Source organism: Hemicordylus capensis, chromosome 6 (genome assembly GCF_027244095.1).
Source record: "Hemicordylus capensis ecotype Gifberg chromosome 6, rHemCap1.1.pri, whole genome shotgun sequence".
NCBI lineage: Eukaryota > Metazoa > Chordata > Lepidosauria > Squamata > Cordylidae > Hemicordylus > Hemicordylus capensis.
The window spans coordinates 76,463,813-76,485,471 of record NC_069662.1 but is presented as its reverse complement, the minus strand read 5'-3'; the positions used below and the strand labels follow the sequence as shown (position 1 = coordinate 76,485,471).

At 42.6% G+C, this 21,659-nt stretch overlaps 2 protein-coding genes across 18 annotated transcripts in view; one reads left to right on the top strand and one right to left on the bottom strand.

Annotated features, from left to right (window-relative positions):
- Window positions 1-9,999, bottom strand: part of ZPBP (zona pellucida binding protein) — a 79,988-nt gene extending 69,989 nt beyond the window's left edge. For 3 of the 5 annotated variants that reach the window (XM_053261369.1, XM_053261371.1, XM_053261374.1), the window contains exons 1-3: window positions 9,867-9,999; window positions 3,805-3,864; window positions 1,339-1,464 (exon numbers count right to left, since the gene is read on the bottom strand). In XM_053261369.1, coding sequence (XP_053117344.1) covers window positions 1,339-1,464; window positions 3,805-3,864; window positions 9,867-9,975 — 295 coding nt within the window. In that variant the 5' untranslated portion in view covers window positions 9,976-9,999. Of the gene's footprint in view, window positions 1-1,338; window positions 1,465-3,804; window positions 3,865-7,297; window positions 7,351-9,866 lie in introns of those variants that run through there. The other 2 variants (XM_053261370.1, XM_053261372.1) reach the window with 2 other exon arrangements.
- A 199-nt stretch (window positions 10,000-10,198) lies between these two features.
- The window catches only part of SPATA48 (spermatogenesis associated 48), a 65,665-nt gene continuing 54,204 nt past the window's right edge, over window positions 10,199-21,659 (top strand). For 9 of the 13 annotated variants that reach the window (XR_008309775.1, XR_008309776.1, XR_008309779.1 and 6 more), the window contains exons 1-3: window positions 10,199-10,338; window positions 11,942-12,035; window positions 13,432-14,022. Coding sequence is in view for 5 of the 13 variants with exons in the window: in XM_053261363.1 (XP_053117338.1) it covers window positions 13,524-14,022 (499 nt within the window). In the remaining 8 variants the exon portion in view is untranslated. Of the gene's footprint in view, window positions 10,433-10,458; window positions 10,500-10,879; window positions 12,036-13,431; window positions 14,023-21,659 lie in introns of those variants that run through there. The other 4 variants (XM_053261366.1, XM_053261365.1, XM_053261368.1 and 1 more) reach the window with 4 other exon arrangements.

Sequence of the window (21,659 nt, the reverse complement as noted above, 5' to 3'; positions counted from 1 at the left end):
CTTTGTCCAGTTTGGATTCGAACCGGACATGTTCAGTTTTGGCTCCCCCAAAGTGGGGGCCCAGTTTGGTTTGAATTCAAACTGGTTCAGGCCCAATTTTTTGTTGTTTTTTAAAGTTGTGACCTGACTCATTTAAATGGCCTGCGCGCATGTGTGGTGGCCTGAAAATGACAGCCCCATGCACAAACAGGGCCAAAATGACACCGAAATGGCCCATGGGGAGATGGGGGAGGCGGAGCCTCTGGAGACCCCCACCCCCACAGATGCAGTAGCACCCCCCCAGGGCCATAGAAGCCCTCAGTGGTGGTAAGTCAACTTTTAAAAAAACAAATTTATTAGCATCTGGCACCCTCAAACCCGGCTCAAAACAGCCCAGGGAGTTCAGCTCAGGCCCAGTTTGGGCTCAAACCAGGCCCAGTTGAGCTCAAAGTTGAGCCCTCGAACTGAACCAGCTGGAACCGGCTCAAGATCAAGCCAGTTCGCACCTCTCTAATACAGAGTTGAGCTGCCACCATCCATTTGAGTACCTTGTCCAAAAGGGGAAGGTTTGTAACTGGCCAACAGTTGTTAAATTGTTCAGTCCAAAGAGGGTTTCTTAAGAAGTGGCCTGGTCACCTTCTTCAAGGCAGCCAGGAGAATTCCCTCTTGTAACGAGACATTAAACATCTCTTAAATCCAGCAGCTCATATATGTATTCAGGCTGCAATAACAAACTCATTCAAGCAAATGCAACTAAAGGCTTTCCCATAACATCCTGTATATGTATTGTAAAATATAGAATCATAAGTAGACAAAAGTGAAAGTGCAAGGACAGTGTTCACACAAGAAATACTTGCTTTTTTATGTCACCTTACAATTACTTTAGATACAAATCCACATTGTGAACACTTTTAACCCATATATTTTAATGGGTGATAGATAAAGTTTGATCTATCACTGAAATCAGTGGGATGTATAAATGCTTAATGTTCAGAGTTGTGCCCTTTTCCCCATTCAGTGTTGTTCAGTTGCTGAATATAATGCTTTTATATCTTACATATATAGCAATTATAATAATCCAGGCAAAGTGAAGCATTTTCTGATTTCAACCATTTTAAATATGAGCATTAAGGATGTGGTTAAAACTCTCACACTGAAATTAGTGGGACTTGGAAAAGATGCTTTACTTTGTGAAGAGCATACCATTTTTTTCTGGACTTACTTTTAATTATCAACTCCAAGCCTAAGTGAAATAGGATAAGTAAATAAAAATTATTACAGAATTCTGAAAATCAGGAACATTATACCTTTTTACTTTGGTTTAGGGAGGATTACTAAACCATTTTTCTTTCTTTTTACCTGTAACCAGGTCGCCTTCTGGTCCATGCCACTGGAATATTGGATCGATCAATTCCGAATTTCTCAGACGATTTGTTACACATAGAATACGTGGACTGTTATGATTCAACTTGACGTAAACTTTGACTGAAAGTATAAAGTAATTTGATTGGCAAGTGTAATTATGATGAAAGAGAATACATATACTTTTTTTTAAAAAAGGGTCTTCAAAGTGATTTATATAGCAAAAGAAATGAGATGGTTTCCTGCCTCAAATGGGCTCACACTAGAAAAAAAAACACCACAAAAGTGTCATCAGCAACAGCTACTATAGAGACCTATGTTTGGCTGAATAGAGACAGTTGCTTTTCCCCGCAAGATAAATTTAAGGGGGCCACCACCTTTAAAAGTTGTCCCTTAACGCAGTTAGCATGGGAATATTTTGTTTTATCAACATAAAACATTCTGATTTACGAGTTAGTCTTCAAGCATGATCTAGTTACCCATTGCATCTTCTACCGTGCATGCTGCTCCATGTGCAAAAGTTTCCAACATTCGTGCCACCAATACACACACATTGGCAACCCTCTTACAAGCCCAGAACTGCCTATGCATGCCAATAGCAGATATAAGAAACCAACTAGATATGATCTTATGTTTCCATCAACAAAGATGAAAATCAACCATTTTTTTAAAAAACCCACTCCTGGGGAAAAGACTGTTTTGCATACTACAGGTGGATGGGAAATAGGAGAACCCTGAGAATTGTTTTGTCACATATTATTAAAGCACATCACTGACCCTGATCATTGATCAGTAGCATAAGGGACTTGCCAGTGGCCCCAAAACAGGCTGCCAATGGTGCCCCCCCCCCACTGCTGCCCGTGCACCAGCCATACACCTTGCGCCGATAACACACACACTGATGCAGGGGAGCATGGCCAGCACTGGGATGTGGCCTGTCACACTCCCAGCTAGTGAATACTTCACTCGCTAGCTGGATGAGGCGTGAGGACAAAGACCACCATTGGACAGGTTGCCCTTGTCCAACGGTGGCTATGCCACTGACTTGCATGTCTGTTTTTTTCTTTTCAAAATAACTGCAGGGGGCTGAAGAGGGGACAGCCCTCCTCCTCACACACACGCTATGGTCCCAATTCCAATCTTCACTCTAGCAGCCACTGGGGCTAATTACTGTATAGCTATACTAGAATTACTAGAATCCAAACCTGATTATAGATAAAATATTCCAGGCATTGAAAAAATTGTTTTGACTTTAAAACATTATTATGCAATAGTCCAGGAGTGGACAGGTACTTTTCCCCGCTACCAGAACCTTGGTAACTATGCACATGAAACAGCAGCTTGGGGTAGTAGAGCCAATCAGAAAAAAGCAGCTTATACAAATACTTACATCAATGAAATAAGGAATATTAAGATCAAAGCCACTGACAGACAGGTGGGGAGCAAGAGAGACTGCTCTATGGAGGAAGAAATTGGGGGGGGGGAGTAAAAGCAATCTTGAGCACCCCCAGAAAAGAGTGGTTATAAATGACATGACAATACCACCACTCAGTCAGCCAATCAGATTTAGAATATTACTAGTAGCTCCTGAACAGTACCTATGCCTGCCCCTGCAATAGTTTAATACAGGGGTTGGCAGCCCTTGCACACATGCCCTCCCCTCCCCTGCCTTCCCCACCTACCTCTCCAGCAACTTCCCTATAATCGCAGGCAAGTGACTGAGGAGGCTCAGGCCAGAACTTGACATGGTATAAAAAGGAACAGTGGAGAAAGGGAGCGAGTGACCACATGCCTCCTTTGCAGTTCTCCCTTCTATTTCTCACAAAGCACTGCTCATTCCACTACTTCCTCACATGCTGGTAGTGGCTGCAGGCCAGACACATCACCCAAGGGGGTGGCAACAGCAAACAGGCAGCACCAAGTCTACAACCTTCCCTTGCCCGTTTGCTTTCTAGTCATGCTAAGGATGGGGTTTTTAAAAATCATGTCCCTGGTGTGCCTATAAGATAGATGGGCAGGAGAAGGGAAAGGCAATGGACAAGGTAGGCGAGGTAGAGCTGGCTCAGCCAGCTCCACTCCACTTCCCTCCCCTTCTCTGGTTTGCTTACCTTTTAGGCACGCCAAGGATCTTGGCATGCATACAGGCTGGTGTGTGAGAGTGATGGGGTGGATCTAGTCCAGCTCCTAGACGCTGGCATCTGCATCAGGGGGCATGGCCAGTGTCAGGGGCATCACCAGCAGCAATGTGGCACTGCCAGCGCTGAAGCCAGCACTGCTTCACATGCCACTTGCTGACCTTAGGTCTAACACTAGTTATTCTCAGTATAACAGAATTATTTAATTAGCACAATTGTCATGTTTACACAATATTTAAATCTAGCCAAGACAGTTTCATTGTTCAAAGTCTCTCTACAATTTCAAAATGAGATTAGCATGCATGAAGTTAAATTATATAATGTATACCTGGCAAATTGGTTGATCCGACAACTTTCAATCCACTAGGATCTACTTTATGAGAATGAACTGTCAAAACAGAATAAAACACAATTAGCATAAAAACTGTAACTTCTTTAAAGGACAGGCTGATGGGTGTGTGTGTGTGTGTGTGTGTGTGTGTGTGTGTGTGTGTGCCTGTGTGTAAGCAATGTACTTAAGCAAGCATATGATTACTTAATGTACTTATGTACTTAAGCAAGGCAAATGATTGCAACAAGAGGGATTAGGGAGCCAGTGTGGCACTGGACAAAATATCAGATGTGGATGGAGAAGTAACTAACTTACCTCACAGGGTTGTTGTGAGGATAAAATTGTATAATTTCCATGTGAGTTTCTTTGAGGAAGGGTGGCATACAAACATAAATAAATGAGACGTTTGAAACAGATTTTCTAAAAGCACTGCTGTAAAGGGCTTTTATTTACTTTCCTATCAGCACTTGGGACTAGTACTTTTTTTTCATTTCTAATACTTTAAACATACTTTCTATTCAATCATAAATTTCAATGAACGTAGATTTATGTGCACAAAGATCTGCAATCATGGATCAGCCCTGCAATGAATAGGAAAGTAATTAAACTGGGAAATTCCTTGACCATAATAGGCTGAAATGTGGTTACTTATGTGTTGGATTGTAGCAGATTATTATTGGAGCTCTCTGGTTTAGGATAGTTGTTTGTAATCTCTACTCACTTAGGTAATAACTGGTTTATGTATTTGTATGAAAGACATAATCCTATCTTTCTTAATCCTGCCATGCTTAAACATGGATCTATGATATTTTAATATCCACTACTCAGAATTAATTCTGTCTGGATATCAGCCTATGAGAAGGTATGAAACCACTCAGTCCCGGGAGGAGATGGAGTTTCTCATAGCTGCAAGCAATACGCAACACTTCAAAATGCTGCAGGCTACAACTGTGAACCTAACGCTTCCGTTCACTGTACTTGTACAATTTTCATCCCTACGTGAGAAGAACATCTTCCAAAAATGCAAACTTGTAGACCACTGAGGATATAATGATATCTTATTGTATCATCTGCATGAGTTGAAACAAGAACTTCTGAAAAGAGAAAATATTCCTCTGAAACCATACCTGTGTGACCCAGGATGCTATCCACATTTTAAAAAGACTAACAAGGGTATCAACATAAATTGTAAATTGTAACTGTGAGTGTGTGTTATTGAATCTGAACCAAGCCTAGGATTGTATCAAAAATAGTGAAATGAAGAAGCTGTGTGTAAAAAAAATGTCTCTTTCTGTTTCTGAAGCAAACAATTTAATAATGACATCAGCCTCTACAAACATCTGGATGTGGTGCTAAAGGCAAAGCAATTTTATTTTAATCAGCCTATGAGACAAGCTAGCCACCTAATGGCGCAGTGGGGAAGTAACTTGCCTAGGGATCAAGAGGTAGCTGGTTCGAATCCCCACCAGTATGTTTCCCAAACTATGGGAAATCAGCCATTAGGTAGAATACAGGAGGGGTTTGCCACTGCCATCTCCTGTGCAGTATGAGATGATGCCTTTCAGCATCTTCCTATATTGCTGCTGCCTGATATAAGTGTTTCTCAGGGATATAGGGGAAACACCTATATCGGGCAGCAGCAATATAGGAAGATGCTGAAAGGCATCAGCTCATACTGCACGGGAGATGGCAATGGTAAAGCCCTCCTGTATTCTACCAAAGACAACCTCAGGGCTCTGTGGTTACTAGGAGTTAACACTGACTCGACAGCACAACTTTACCAACTTTATGAGACAAGCTAGTCTCATGACTAACTTAAGTCCCATGAATTTCAATAGGACTTAATCATGACTAATTTAGACTGGATATTGTCCAATATATGTATTTCTAAAGTGTATATCCTATCTTTAATAAAACAGTCCTTAGGGAAGCAATTAGAGCAAACAAAACAACTACTAATAAAAACATTCCATAATTAAATGTTTTTAATGCTGCTTCAGGTATTGTTTGCAGTCGTTACAGCTTGGAAATGTTATAAATAAATAAAAGATAGATGGTAATTAACTAAGACATATTTAAATGGCTTACCCCCCTATTTATCATTCAGCTGGTCGTTTTAAAAACAATATCTCAAGAACTTGCTAAAGTTATCTTTTATATATTGTTATATATCTTTTTCAAGTGTTTAGCTATTCATTTCTTGAGGCAACATGATCCCACCAGTACAGCCAAAATCGATTAACACAGTTTTTGCTTAAACTTCCCTGATTCTTTGCCTTAAAAAATCACTCAATTTTATTGGGTTAACAACATCAGCTCAGATATTTAATCTTATGTTGGGATTTTTGCTTGAAACACAAATGCCTAAAAAATAGTTCTGTGTAATAGGAATGCTTCCTTCCAGCATTCTGAGCTTTCATTGATCTATTAAAAGTATTTTCACCTCACCTGAACTGTACAATATAGCTAAGCTTTTAAAGAGAGATTTTATGAGCAAAACAAGTTCTATATTACATCAAGCCACAAGATGGAGCTCCTCAACCACTAATATAAAATACTAGAAATTCACCAAAAACTTTAAATAGAAAAGTGGTAGGAATTCAAAGTGCTAAACTGTGGCCACACTGTGTCCTAAATTTATCTCAAGCAGTAAGAAAGAAAATGCTCTGCAAAGTAGACAAAGGACTAAATCACATCCCGGTCTCTTTTCCAGCAGCAGCTCTACTCATAATTCAACTTAAAACTTCAAAAATCTCTTGAACCAATTTTCCAGGGAACCTGTAGGGTGCCACTGCTTTTCACCCCGCCATTTAACCCAGCCTGGCTCTCCACTGCCTTACACCATCCCATTTACAAGTTCTTGTAGAGGGGCACTCTAATTAATCTTTAAACAAACTTTTTAAAAAATGATGATAGAATCCACCCAGATTCTAAACTCTGTGGCAGATATTGTTTATTTTTTTATTATTTAGAAGCACAAAGTGGCTTACATCAAAAGAAACAAAACAGAAATGCAATACATCACAATAAAAACATGCAATAAGGCATAAGAACAATTGCAAGCAGCATCTAAGCCAATCCCCTATTAACACAAAACAATCATAAATAAAATAACCAGTTAAAAGATCCAAAACGATTATCATAATTAATCATTATACCATGATTGTCACGGAACTCAACACACTGTGGACTTTAAACAAAACTTAAATAGCATATTAGCAATTTTGTTTTCACACAATATTAGCAAGTGTGTTTAGAGAAGATATAGATATACAAGCCGACCCCGCACAGAGCATCTGTGTGCTCTTTGGGGGCAGCTACCTCTCTCCCCCTCACCCGCCGTTGCCGTTGCCGCTTCTTGCTGGTCTCTGCGGCCGGCCTCCTCTCCCCCACCCTCTTGCCTAGGCCCGCGGCTCTGCCCGGGCCCACCGTCACCGCCCAAGGCCCGTGGCTCTGCCCAGGCCCGCTGCCTCGCCTCACCCGGCCTCACCCGGCCAGGCCCGCCACCTCGGCTCCGCGGCCACCATGGCCGCCCACAGCCTGGCCCGCCACTGGTTGAGTTCTCCTGGGTGCGCCTTAGCCAATCAGGCGCCCCGCAGCCCAGCCAATCAGCTGGGCTGCCGGGACGCACATTCGAAAGGCACACCCAGGAGAATTAAATATATAGATGTGTTTAGAGAAGATATGGTGCCAGTTAAGGATGCTGCTCAAGCAGATTTAACATGAAGATGTTCTCAATAAATCATAACTTTCAACTTCATAGGAATGCCCATTTTTTTACTGTAATTATAGAGAACAAATGGGCACTACCCTAGAACCTCTTCCTACTCTACAGTGCAGATGCTGTGAGTGAAAAATCCAGCCATCCAACATACATGCAGTGGCGCTCTTACCCCTGGACTTCGGGGCCAAAGTCCAGGGCCTCCACACCCCCTGGTCAGGGCTCCAAATCCTTTTTAGTCTGTCTTGGGTGGTGTGGTCGCCGCTGGCCCACACTGCACTGGGTGGTCAAGTATGATAAAGCTGGGTGCTTTAGAGACAATGGGGGGAGTAGAGAAAGAAATATGTGGGATGAGAATATGTTGTGTGTTGAAATGTTTCTGTTAATGCATATTTGTATGAATATACCTGCTTTATATTCTTACATTCTTGTGAGTTCAGTTGCTGTTTGTGCCCTCAAGAGCCCACGTGTTAAAAGTAGTGTGTGTGAGAGAGAGCCGATTCCCACGATCATTAGAAAGTAGGCTAAGGGAGCCTCACCTTAGTGGACTCACTTTCTAGTGCTCATCAGAAACACCGAGCCTGCAAGTGAGCCTGGTGGTTCCAAGGCAGCTAGCCCACCTGAACCCCTCTCCCCTTAAAAGAGGTTAACGGGAGCGAGCACTCCGTTAGCCTTTTTTAAAATCATGTGCCACAATGGTGCGTGGCAACAAACAAGTAGACCCCCGACCTGGAGGCAACGACAAGCCTCCCGGCCTTGGGGGTCCCCCCAGAATGCCCCGTGCACCTGCATTCGGCATCCTGGGACTTCTGAGGGCCAAGCAGCCCCCAATCCCCGCAGCCCCCACCATGAGGGGGCCGGTAAGCGTGTGGGCAGCCAATCCGGCTACCTAGGGCTTCCTGACCGCTCTACCCGCTGAACCCTCCCAGGCTCTACACACCACTTGTGTGTGTGTGTGTGTGTAGGGGGATGATGCTTAACTTGCGGGGGGAGGGTTCCAGCAAGGGAGAGCTCCAAAGGGGGGGGGCCTCCTGGATCCTTTGGGTCCAGGTTCCAAAATTACCTAGGTGCACCTCTGCATACAAGCGTATACAATGCACATATATCAATCAGTACTACAAATATATGTCAGCAGCTAGTGGGTCTCTGAACAAAATAAGGCCTTATGAAAGGTGCTGTTTAACACCTGAGTTGCCAACCCAAGCAAGTGTTGAGGAAGCAGTGAAGGGTGGGGTGTATGACCTTGTTGGCAGGTGGAGGCAGAGGGGGCTGGCTCGAAGAGGGAGGCCTTGCAATTTCTGCAAACACATCCAAATTGAACTGACCACTGTCTAACATAAGCACTGGATGGTAACAGGCATGAGGCAATACTTTTTTATGACAGGTCATTCAGCACTGTTCCCATGTTACAGTAAGAAATCATTGGCAAATTATTCCAGACAACACCAACCTTTCATTCAGAAGGTCTTGATGAACAGCAATATGCATGCAACTCACTAACATATACAAGAATGTTTGGGTCAGGGTCTGTACATATACAGTTTTGTTTACTAATGTAGCATTTTCAGTCTAAAACGAAATTTATATCTTTCTGGATCAAGAATTTTATAGATACAGCACCAGATCCTTAAGCTGAAAAAGTTCCCCTTGATATGGAGATATTGATAGAGAGAGGACACGTCATTCATGACTAACTTGTCACTTTAATTTCAATGAAAAATTACTCGTGAACAGTTTAGTCTGGATGTCAGCCGCTGCTTAAAAGCTGTTCACCACGTGCATTGTTTCTCAATCACTTGTGCTCACCCAGGTAGAATTGGCACGGCTTAAAAAGGCAGGTCTGGAAGGTGCTTTGTGGTGAAAGTTAAACATCATTGTGTGTATGGGCGCCCGTATTGTGTGCTTTTTAAGTACACAGTTTGTGAGTTAAGTTTTGACAGCTTAAGGCACGAGTGAAAATTTGTCCAGGAAAAGCATACAAAGTGCAAACATTGATCACGAGGAATATGCACGAATTAAAGAGATGCAACAGGGTGGGGTTGCGTTCAATCTAACTCTGCACACTTTTTGCAAAGTGTCCACCGCCGCCCAGTTATAAAAGCCTCAGTTTGAAGGAGGGAGGACAAGTTGCTTGCACACATGTCTGCTATTCCAGACAACCTCACTGCTGCCCCTCCGCCTCATTTCACATGTGTCACGCTTCATCCCCGCTCATGCTGCTCTCGGGCTCTGAGGGGAAGATGTGAGGAATTGCCCTAAGAGAAGCGGAAAGCAGCAGACACGAGCAAGCGCGGCGTCGGCAAGCTGACTGGAGGAGGCACCACCACGCCCCTCTTACCTGAGGGGAATGCCCGCAGAAGGGACAGCGCCAGGGCGAGCAGGGGGGCGCAGAAACCAAAGCAGGCGGAGGAGGGTCCGGGTCTCCTCCGCTGTCCCCGGCGCCGCATCCCCGCACGCCCACCAATGCTATTTTGCCCGCCGGGCCGCCTTTCACGCGGGCGCCCCCCCAGCAAGTTCGTTACCCCAGCGGCCTCGAATGCTCCTCGTCACAATAGCGGAGGAGCGGGAAGAGAACGGGGGAGGGGCGTCAGAAGGAACGGAGCGGCATGGCGGCGCGCGGCAGGAGCGTGCGGCTGAGGCAGCGGCGCACTTTCCGACAACCTCTCCCTACGCGCGGCGGGCCTTTCTTACGATCCTTTTCTCTCCCTCCCCGCTATTTAGCGGGAAGAGCAAAGTTGCCTTGGCAACGGGGGGAAAAAGCGAGATTGGACCTCGATTGTTGGACGATGCCTGTCACTTGCTTATGTAAAGTGCGTGGCTGGCTGGCTTATTTCTCGGGTAGCCTTTCAGGTTCCACAAGGGTCTTTGTTGTTTTTGCTGCAACAGATTCGGGGACGTTCTCAAGTGGGTCAGGCCGAGAATACAGCTGCCTCCTTTTAATGTGACAAATTTATGGATTGACGGTTCTTCAGTAGGGAAAACCACACAGGACCTTCCAAGTCTTTACTGGAACAAGTCCTATCATTTAAAATGTTTTAATTATTAAATAGGGAATTGAAAACTGGCTTCTGATGCCTAATTGCCATTCTAGCATTTATTGTTTGCATAGTGGATATGATGAATAATTATATCTCTACAGAACAATGTGCCTCTTTTAGGTTAGACTCTATAGAAACCGTACTTGATATTGCTCAATATTGTCTCCAAAAGAATTTTTCCCCAAACTGAAGGCAGGACAGACTTTCCATGGAAAGTTTTCAATCTACTATAACAAATCCTTGAAATATAAATAATCTCTACAAATTATGGACAGTGGCCACCTTGCAAGAGAAGGTTCAGAATAGGTATGGGGGTATAAGTTTCTCGGGGAGTGCAAGCTTCTGGTGAGTGTGTCGTCCAAGCGCGCCGAAGACCAGTTCCCAAGCCATCCACCCAACATTCTCTGCCCTACTTCAAACACGTGGTTCAAATGGGCAAGGAGACTGTTGGGCAGAGGTCTCAGGAACCAGATTTGGGCACATTCAGATGAGATGCCGCTGAGTACCAGTTGCAGGGGAGTAACAGCAGGAGAGAGGGCATGCCCTCAACTCCTTCCTGTGGGCTTCCAGCGGCATCTGGTGGGCCACTGTGTGAAACAGGATGCTGGACTAAATGGTCCTTGGGCCTGATCCAGCAGGGCTGTTCTTATGCATGCCAGGAGCACACACTTCCCAGGTACCTCCTGTTCCCTTCCACCTTACTTTCTGGTAAATCTTACAAACCCGCCCTTAATAAATGGAATTTGGAGGAGTTCTGTACTCTTTGAATTATTAAATTAAACATTATTAAATACTTAATTTCTAAAAGTGCCTGGACTCTAAGCCTGTCTGAAAGTTACACTTCTGCACTGCAAACAGATGAGAAGGATTATTGTGAGGACAGGTCACTCACTACACATGCACCAAGACATTCTGTTATTTGCTTCACTTGTCTCAGGCCTGAGCTTTGTCAGTAAAGATAGGTTACAGATGTTGAACTTGGCAAGCTCTGGCTGTCAAAAAGACCCCCAAGATCTGTGTGGTTTTTAAAAGCATTTTGCTCAATAGCAGAAAGTTGCAGCTGTTTAATGTTGAACAGGGGATACAAATATCTATACACATCAGTGAGGCTGGTTGGTGACAGATCTATTATCTTTTTGTTGAATCTGGTACTGAATTGCTTGGATGAAAATTGATTTCGCAACAGATTTTGAAACTGATTTGAGTGTGAAGGAATTTGATCAGGCTTTTGTTTGGGGAGCTTTAATCAAATTTTAAGACATCAGGTATAGTAGAATAGTTTTAGAGAGGGTTGTACTGGAAATGGGTGCTCCAAATTCTTTGCAATTAATATTTTATTTACAAATAACATATTATTTGTAATATTGCTCCACAGCTATCTTGTGAGATAAATACAACTAAGAGACAGTAAACTTCATGGCTGAACAAGGATGTGAACATGACTATTACAACATGAGCGGAACACACAGGTAAGGAATTCCAGAAGAATATTTAATCTATGTTACTAATGGCAATTTTGTGCATTGCGCAGTTCCTGCATCACAAAAATTACTTCTGTGGAGTAAATTCATGAAACCTACATGCCGATCATGTGCCTATTGTATATGCGTGTATTTTACTGTGTGCTGTGTAATTCCTACACATGATTCTCACACATGACAATCTAAATGTTGATTTCTCATAATTATTTATTTGATTGATTGATTGATTGCTATACCGCCCCTCCAAAAATTGCTCAGGGCAGTTTACAACAAATACATGGAAATGACCATTTTAATTTCAAGTTGCATAACTTGTGAAGTAGCTCTAAATTTAAAGTATTGGTATAACATTATGGAAGTTTTGTCAGAACATGCCATCAAGTTTGATATGGGTTTACAGTCCATGCGGGCACTGCCACACACCCAACATTCTATTATACTGGATCAATCTTTCCCATTTTCCCCTCTCCTTTTTCTCCCTATGTCCTTTGTCTAATGTAGATTTTGAACTTCAGGACAATGAAAGTCTGCCTTGCTATGATGCATATGCATGTGACTGTGTTGTGTAGAATCACAACACAATGTAGACAATGTATATTGTATACATTAACTATATAAATAAATAAGTGAAGAGACAATAATCTCCACTCCAGGCTTCTGTATAGTTCGATACTAGCTTCATAGCTGATGTTGGTCACACACCATCTACTTATCAGGGAGCTGGGAAGGAAGTTTGACTACTTGGATGAGGTAGTGTGAAAGAGACTGAAGTTTGTGTGTTGCTGCTTGCTAGCAAGAAATAGCCTTTTGGAGCTCCAAGAACATGCTGTATGCTTTGGGGGAAACTAATCCTGCTTGAAAGACAAGCTTTGCATGTGCTTACCTGCCCACCCATGTATATTTGGAAATGCAGATATTCCACACAGCTCCAGTATTCGTCCATAAGTGACCTTGTGAAAGTCTGTCCCTAAAACTTTCTACAACTTAGGCAAATAGAAAAAGCAAAACAGTATTATATAATGCATATATCTATTCTGATCATGAATATGGGGCAAGGTAAAAACACTAATTAAAATACTGCATTAGGAAAGATAGAAAACATTTCCTTTTTTGTGTCAAGCTAAGGGAAAGATTGCTTCATTCATTGTTCAAAAAGAACACTGAATTTTCTCCTGGACTCAGATCACTCACTATGAAATACACTGCTATAACTTTCATTGTGTGGTCACGCTCCACTGTTGCTAAGCAACAAAAAGACTCTTTGCTCATTTGACAGCTTCATTCCTTTTCAGGGTTGCTATTCCTTTTTCTTTTCTTTACTTAGGATTTTTTTTTAAATTTTAACCTACTGTCTTGGCTTTTTGATGGTGTCTCTGTGCTTTAGGAATGATCTCTGATTTTCATGCAAGTTGCTGGACAGGATTAGAAAACAACTGAAGTCTCTGATTTCTATCATTGGAAACAAAACAAAACACCATGGCTTCTCAGGTCACTGCAAGGCAGTTTATTCCTTTTAAATACTTAAATCCTCCCACTGATTCACTTCACAAGATGCATCGGAAGCAGCATAAAGATCTGCTAAAGAAAATGTATATGCCTTTTGTGAGAGGACCGGATGACAGACATTACTTTGGTAGTTTCCAAGACAAGCATAGTGATGCTTTTCTCAAATCCAATCCTTACGCTCCTCCTGAAGATAAAAACTATCCCTTCGCTCCACATCGTGATGATGTACCAGTACTTAACCCTTGGACAGGGCTTCTGAGTTCAAGAGCTAAAGCTGAAACTGACCAGCAAATCAGGTACAGCAAAACTGCTGGATACAGTATGCAGCATCCTCTGCGGGCACGTGTCCCACATGAGAAAGCTCAGACTTCATACAGAAGACCCTCGTTAATACTGGAGGAGCGAAAGCAGGACCACAGATGGAACTCCAGAGCAGTGTCAGATGTTTGTCACAGGGCTCAGATTGGAGGTAAATTGCATTGTCATTACTGTTATCATTGTCACCACTGTATTTTCAGTTTTGCTAATGGAAGACTAGAAGATGTTCTTTTGGTACAAGCACTATACACAAAACAGAGCAAAATATTTCTAAATGACTAATGATGTCCCTTAAGTAAGGGTCCTCCAAACTACATGCTATGCAGAGCGCTGGGGAACGTTCCTCCCAACATTTCGATTAGGGCTGCAGTCGGAAGCAGGACGACGACTGTGGGCAACCTGCGCTTAACCTTTCCCCTGCTGAATCTTTTCATCTGTAAATCCCCTCCCAGGATTGCATTTCTCCTCACAAGGGAAAAGCTACAGGCAGGCCCCGATATATTTTGCCCCACAGAGAGAAAGAAGAAATCCCTTAGATTACTGCAATGCATTGTACATAGGGCTGCCTTTGAAAATGATTCGGAAACTGCAGATGCTCAAAAATAGGGTCACAAAATTATTAACTGGGACTGGGCATTTTGATCATATCATGCTAGTGCTTTATCAGCTGTACTGGTTCCCAGTCCATTTCCAGGCCCAAGGCAAAATGCTAGTTTTAACCTTTAAAGCCATAAATGGCTTGGAACCGGGTTATCTGAGGGAGCACCTTGTCCCATATGTCCCTAGCTAGACTTTGAGATCTGCTTCAGAGACCATGCTCTAAGTACCCCTGCAAACGGAGGTGAGGCAGGTAGCTATTAGGGAGAGGGTCTTTTCAGTGGTGGCACCTAATTTATGGAATAGCCTCCCCAATGAGTGGCATCATTACTTTGATATTTTAGACTCCTGGTGAGGACCTTTCTGTTCACCAAGGTCTTTAAATTTTTTTTAAAAACTTTTAAAAATGTGTCTGGATTTGATTATAACTTGCTTATGTTTTAATATGCTTTTAATTGTATGTTTTATTCCATTGTTTTAATGTTCTACTTTGTGAGCCACCCAGAAATCAATTGTTATGGGGCGGTCAACAAATAAAGTTATTTATTTATTATTTCTTGTTTACACAGTCAGACAGGTGTTATTGACTGGTTTGTTTTATCCAGATATCGAGTCCTTCCCAAGGACCTGGGATGCCAGAATTTTATTGTCAATGGTTATAGATATCATCGCAGAATATAGGCTGTTCCCAGTAAAGCTGCTTTTTGTAATTGGCTGATGGTGATTTCTGTGGCCCCTATGGTGTTGAGGTGCTCTTCAAGGTCTTTTGGAACTGCACCCAGGGCGCCAATTATCACTGGAATTATTTTGGTCTTCTTCTGCCACAGCCTTTCAATTTCAATTTGTAGATCTTTGTATTTGGTTGTTTTTTCTATTTCTTTTTCTTCTATTCTGATATCCCCTGGTATTGCTATGTCGATTATTTTGACTTGTTTTTCTTTCTTCTCGACTACAGTGATATCTGGTGTATTGTGTGGCAGATGTTTGTCTGTTTGTAGTCGGAAGTCCCATAATATTTTTACATCTTCATTTTCTTCAACTTTTTCAATTTGATGGAACCACCAATTCTTGGCTACAGGTAGCTTGTATTTTTTGCAGATGTCCCAGTGTATCATCCCTGCTACCTTGTCATGCCTTTGTTTGTAGTCAGTCTGTGCGATCTTCTTACAACAGCTGATCAGGTGGTCCACTGTTTCATCTGCTTCTTTACAAAGGTGGCACTTGCTGTTTGTTGTGGATTTTTCCACTTTTGCTCTTATTGCATTTGTTCTTAGTGCCTGTTCTTGTGCAGCCAGTATTAAACCCTCTGTTTCTTTCTTCAAGTTGCCATTCTTAAGCCATTGCCAGGTCTTGCTGATGTCTGATTTTCCACTTATATTGTGTAAATATTGACCATGCTGGGGCTTATTTCTCCATTTTTCTGCTCGGTTCTTGACTTGTTCTTTCTTGTAGGCCTGCTTTGTTTCATTGGTTTTGGATAGTTTCGCGTTCTTGACCATTTGAAGTGCATCTTCTTCACTGTCCCTTATATATTCTTCAAGGCCTCTTTTCTCCTCCTCTACTGTTTGATGGACTTGCAGCATTCCTCTTCCACCTGAGCTGCGAGGGAGGTAGAGCCTATCTACATCACTGCGGGGGTGCAGAGCATGATTGATGGTCATGATTTTCCTGGTCTTACGATCTAGCGTCTCTAGCTCTGCCTGGGTCCAGTCTATTATTCCTGCAGTGTATCTAATAACAGGTATAGCCCAGGTGTTTATGGCTTGTATGATGTTCCCGCCATTGAGTTTGGACTTGAGGATTTTTCTGACTCTCCTGATGTATTCACTTCCTATATTTCTTTTAACTTCAGTGTGCGCGATGTTATCAGCCTGGAGAATGCCCAAGTATTTGTAAGGTTCTTTCTCTTCCAGGTTCTTGATCTTGCTTCCATTGGGCAGTTCTATTCCTTCTGTTTTTCTTATTTTCCCTCTGTTCATTATTAATGCAGCACACTTGTCTAGTCCAAACTCCATTGCCATATCGCTACTGAATATACAGACAGTGCTTAGCAGTGATTCGATTTCTGACTGGGAGTTTCCATACAACTTCAGATCGTCCATGTACAGCAGATGGTTGATTTGACTTGATGTTTTCGATGTTTGGTATCCGATGCTTGTTTTGTTTAGTATTTGTGAAAGTGGGGTCATGGCGATTACAAACAATAGAGGTGATAGTGAGTCCCCTTGGAAAATGCCTCTTCTAATGCTAACCTGTCCAAGTGCCTCGCCATTGATTGTTAACTGTGTACTCCACACGCTCATTGCTTTTTAAATAAATATATGAATGTTTTTGCTGACACCAGTTGTTTCTAAACATTTTAGTATCCATGTGTGAGGCAATGAATCGAAGGCTTTCTTGTAGTCAATCCATGCAACACTTAGATTGGTTTTTCTTCTCTTGCAATTTTCTAAAATCATTTTGTCAATCAGCAGCTGGTCTTTTGTGCCTCTGGTGTTCGGGCAATTTCCTTTCTGTTCAACTGGAAGCTGTTTGTTAGTTAATAAGTGTTGCATGACTTCATCTGCTATTATTCCAGTTAATAATTTGAACATGGTTGGCAGGCAGGTGATCGGTCTATAATTACTTGGAACTGCACCTTTTGCTGGGTCTTTCATTATGAGATGAGTTTTCCCAGTTGTTAGCCATTGTTCAATATCACCGCCTTTCATAATGTGATTGAACTGTTTTGATAGTTGTTTATGAAGGCTTGTTCGGTGTTTAAGCCAGAAGCCATGCAGTTCATCGTCACCTGGCGCAGTCCAATTTTTAATTTTCTTTGCTCTTTCACTTATTAATTCTGGTGTTATTATTAGATCTTGCATTTGTTGGTTACATTTTTTGACCTCTTTCATCCAGCCTGCTTTTTTATTATAATCTATTGGATTGTCCCATAATTTCCGCCAGAATTGCACTGTTTCTTCTTTATTTGGTGTTTCTACGTTTCTTGCAGTTTCTCCTTCTATGCTTTGGTAGAAACGTCTCTGATTCTGCCTGTGTTGTGTAATTCTGGCTTCGTATCTGCTAATCTTCTTTGACACTGCTGTTATTTGCTGCTTTATTATTTCCAGGACTTCTCTAATTTTCCTTGAATCTAGGTGGTATTTTTGGATCAGATACTGTTTGGTGTTTTCATTCTTCAGCTTCTTGTCTTTCATATCTTTCAATTTACTAGCATCTGATCTAAGCCTGGAGATTTTATTTTCTAATCTAATCTTCCATTTAGGTGATGTACTGCTTTCTTTTTTTACAAGTCCACTGGTCTTATATCCGAGCTCTTGTGTTGTTATTGTTGCTGCACTGTACATTAGTTGGTTTGTTTCTTGCAAATTTTTGGTTGTTATTTCTGCAAGTGCAGCATTGACATCTTTTAATGCTTGAGCAAGTTGTTTTTTGGCAACTGTTTTTAGAGCGGGAAGTCAAACCCTGGTGGTTGTTTGGTTCATGTGCTCAGTTATTTTTTGCTTTAGTTCTTGTTGCTTTTCTGTTAAACGGCATTTGGGTTTTTGAGGTGAAGGCAAAGGGGAGGTTGCCTGGTTTTGATTTTGAAACAGTTCAGCAACGGTGGTATCCTCTATTTCCAACACCTCCATCTGCGCCTGAGCAACTTCTTCAGTTGGTGGTAATTCTTCTTCCATATCTTGAGCCTGTGTTGCTTTTTGCAGTTCTTCCAGCTCAACTCCTGTGAATACTTTATTTCTTATTATGAATCTTCTCTGGTCTGCTAGCCTTTGTTCTGTTATTTCTGTATCTGGATGCTTCTCTTTCCAAATTTGGTACATTCTTTTTAAATAACCTCTTCTAGTTGGACTAGACTTGTAATAGCAGATCATTATTTCCTTGTTGGCATTTTTTGTATATTTTTTTCGGTTAAGCGACGTTTCTTCCAGTAGCTTTGCTGTCTCCAGCCCTGGTTGCTCAACTGAAGATCCCGAGTCCTGTAGCCCACTTGCCACCAGATGTCCAGGGACTATAGCACCTGGCGCGGTCCTTGTTGACCCGGGCGACGACCGATCCGGTATAGATTTATTAAAGTTACATCTCACCATATTGTCTGGCTCCTCTGGTGAGACCTGTCCAGTATGGTTGGACCTCTGGCATAGCTCTCACCTTCATCAGAGCACACAAGCCCCACAACCACGTCAAGGTAGTGCCTCACTGGGGGCACTGCCATTATTTATTATTATTATTAATAATTATTATTATTATTATTATTTAAAAAAGCAGCTTGAAAGGGTGGCTTTGAGAGGAAAAGTGGCCAACAGAAATAAACTCTCTCCTTACAAGTGTTTATGATCCCAAGTGTAACCTCCAGTAGCTGCTTTTCATTAACAAGAATGCTGAGGGGAAGTTACATGGGGTTCTATATAATGAATTTGCTTGATCAAAAATTACTACTTTCTGAGGCTCAAAATAGGTGATGATTTTGGGTTGTGGTTTTATTTTGGGGTTTTTTGTTACTTTTTTTTAAGGCTCCTGTACTAATTTTAGGATTATTTAATAATCCTGTAATAATCTCAGTATTATTTAATAATCTAATTAAAGGCTCTGTCATACCTGTATAGCCAAGAAAATTAATCCAGGCCAGGGCATTGCATATCAGAGTAAGTCTGATTCTCTATGATTCCCATTAAATTCTGTGGGATAAAATCAGTGGCTTACAGCTGCAGACCTTTGAAGGAAGAGCAACATCTGTCCCACCTCCTACATTCTGAGTTTATGTCCAAATCCATGTCAAGCAAGGCAGCTGGAGGCACATGCTTACAAAGAGAGAACCAGCAAAAGACTGACTCCAATTGTAGGTATTTATAGCTTGCAAGCACTGCATCCTTTCCTGGATCCTCAGGCCAGCTATGCTCTAAACTAGGATGTGCTTGAGCTAGTCTCCCCCTCCTCCCAAGTAGGTCCATCAGGAGAAAGACCCCAAGCAGCCAGGTGCACACTCTGCCTTCAGAGCTGGAGCGTAGCTCTGGAGCAGTGTCACCTCCGCTCCTGGGGACTTGAAGGTGATGGAGGAGGTTCTAAGGAAGGGGCAGGAGCCCTGCAGGGAGACATGAGTCTCCAGGACTCCTCCAAGGGGGCAACTGGTTCCAGCTGTTCCAAATCTGAAGGTCTGGAGGGCTTTCATTGGGATTGGGAATCCTGTGGGGATGGCTCCTCCTCCTCCTCTAGCAAGGTCTCCTCCATCTTGGAGTCTGGGTGAACCTAAATAGCTTGCCAGACATAGAGGGGAGGCTTAGTCCCCATCCCAACAGTGTTCCTAAGCACACTGCTTTAGTTTCTGCCATATAAAGGAATGTTTCCAGTCACTCTTGAGGGGGAAAGGGAAGTATTGCATTTGAGAACCCAATTATATTAGGTGCAAATATGCACATTCCGTCTCAGTGGCACTGCAGTATACAGGCATGCTCTCCACCCTCCCTCCATCTCAATGGTGGACAGAATTACTACATCTCAACCTCTACCTGTAAAAAGGGGAAAGCACCTCTGTCACAGAGCTGTTGTGATGGCAAACACAATAAAAATTGTAAAACCTCTCAAACTTATATCAAACTTCTTGATGTAAATAATGCAAAGGTATCATAGTAAAGAAAATGGTCAGTTAAAATAGAAAGAGTCATGGATCTGGCAAAGACCCTTGGCTCTCTGGCCCATAATCGCCAGCTTCCCTTGCCTCCCAACTTCCTTTCTGCAGTCTCTCATGTCCCTAGACCTGATATGTTCTTCCCAAGCTTCACTTTCTCCTTAACGATCTTTTTCTTCTACCATGCCTCCACCATGTACTCTCCCTATGTCTTTGCTCTTCAGTGGCTCTTGTCTCCCACTCTGTCTACATGACTCTCTTTCTTTAGTCTTGCTAACTCTCAACTGACACTCAACTGTGAGAGTTAGTAAGTAAGAGTAAAGTGATGCACATTGGGGGCATAAAACCCCAACTTCACATATACGCCAATGGGATCTGAGCTGTCAATGACTGACCAGGAACCTTTCCACACATGGCTTTTAGATCACATCTGCTCCAGAATGGAGGGTGCAAGTTCACATATCAGCCATATTTACCCCAAAGTCGCAGCAGGCTATCAGGAACTAGTTTGAACACGATTCTGATTTTCCCTGAGTTATGGCTGTGCATTCTGGCTTAGCCCGAATTCTGTCCAGGTTAAAAAAAATCCTCTAATTGTGGCATCTTTTTAAAAAAGAAAAAGAGGTTTCTGGTATTCTCCAACACTTCTCTGTGATGTGTGGAGGGGGTATTGCCTGTAATTCGGCTTTTTTCAAACATAGGGCACTGCTTGGCAATTTGTCTTGCGGCTCATCCACAAGCAAAGTTTGACAGAATCTCTGCCCCACTAGCTGCCTGCTCTTTTCATGGCTCTTTCTCTGAAGCTGGTTGACAACCAATCCCAACCAATCTCCTCACGAGAAGAAGAGGGGGGAAGAGGCAGGGAAGGGGATAGCCAAAGCTTGATTTTGGAGGTCAGGCAAGTGTAACAATGCTGAGATGAATCACCTTAGCTAATGAATTATGTCCCTGATTGCATAGAAGGAAGTCAGGTTGCTTAAAAAGGGATCAGGACAGGTTGGGTGAAATTCTTAATAGATTTAAATAGGTCATGACTATTTCGAGGCTGGGTCCCAGCTATGGCTCCTTTGTGCAGTGAGCCCCCCTCTCTTTCCCCTCCCTTCCTTTCTCACCTGCCTTCCTGCACCCTTTGATGAATGCAAAATGCAGGCTTCTTCGGCTGTTCTGAGTCTTCATGCGTTCCACCCTCTGATTAAGGGCAGGGTGGGGGGTGGACATGAGCAGAATGTTCTCCAGCGCAAACATTATTACTTCAAGCATAGGGCATGATCCAACAAAACCTGGGCATTTTTCAACTGGAGACATTTCAGCCTTAATTCTCCCCTAGAAACCAATGCATCTTATGAATGCTGGATTGTGCCCCCACGTATTTGCTACTATTTTAAAAAAAATTAGTGGGGACATTGCAGCACACTATGACAGTTAAGGGCAGTCAAGGAAAAGGCGTAGAGGAGTGTCATCTACTGGAGAACAGCATTCTGTTGTTTTGACTAGTCAGTCTTGCGGAAGGCTGACTGTCAAACTAACAACAACAACAACAGGTCTCCTGCCTCGTCCTCTGGAATGTG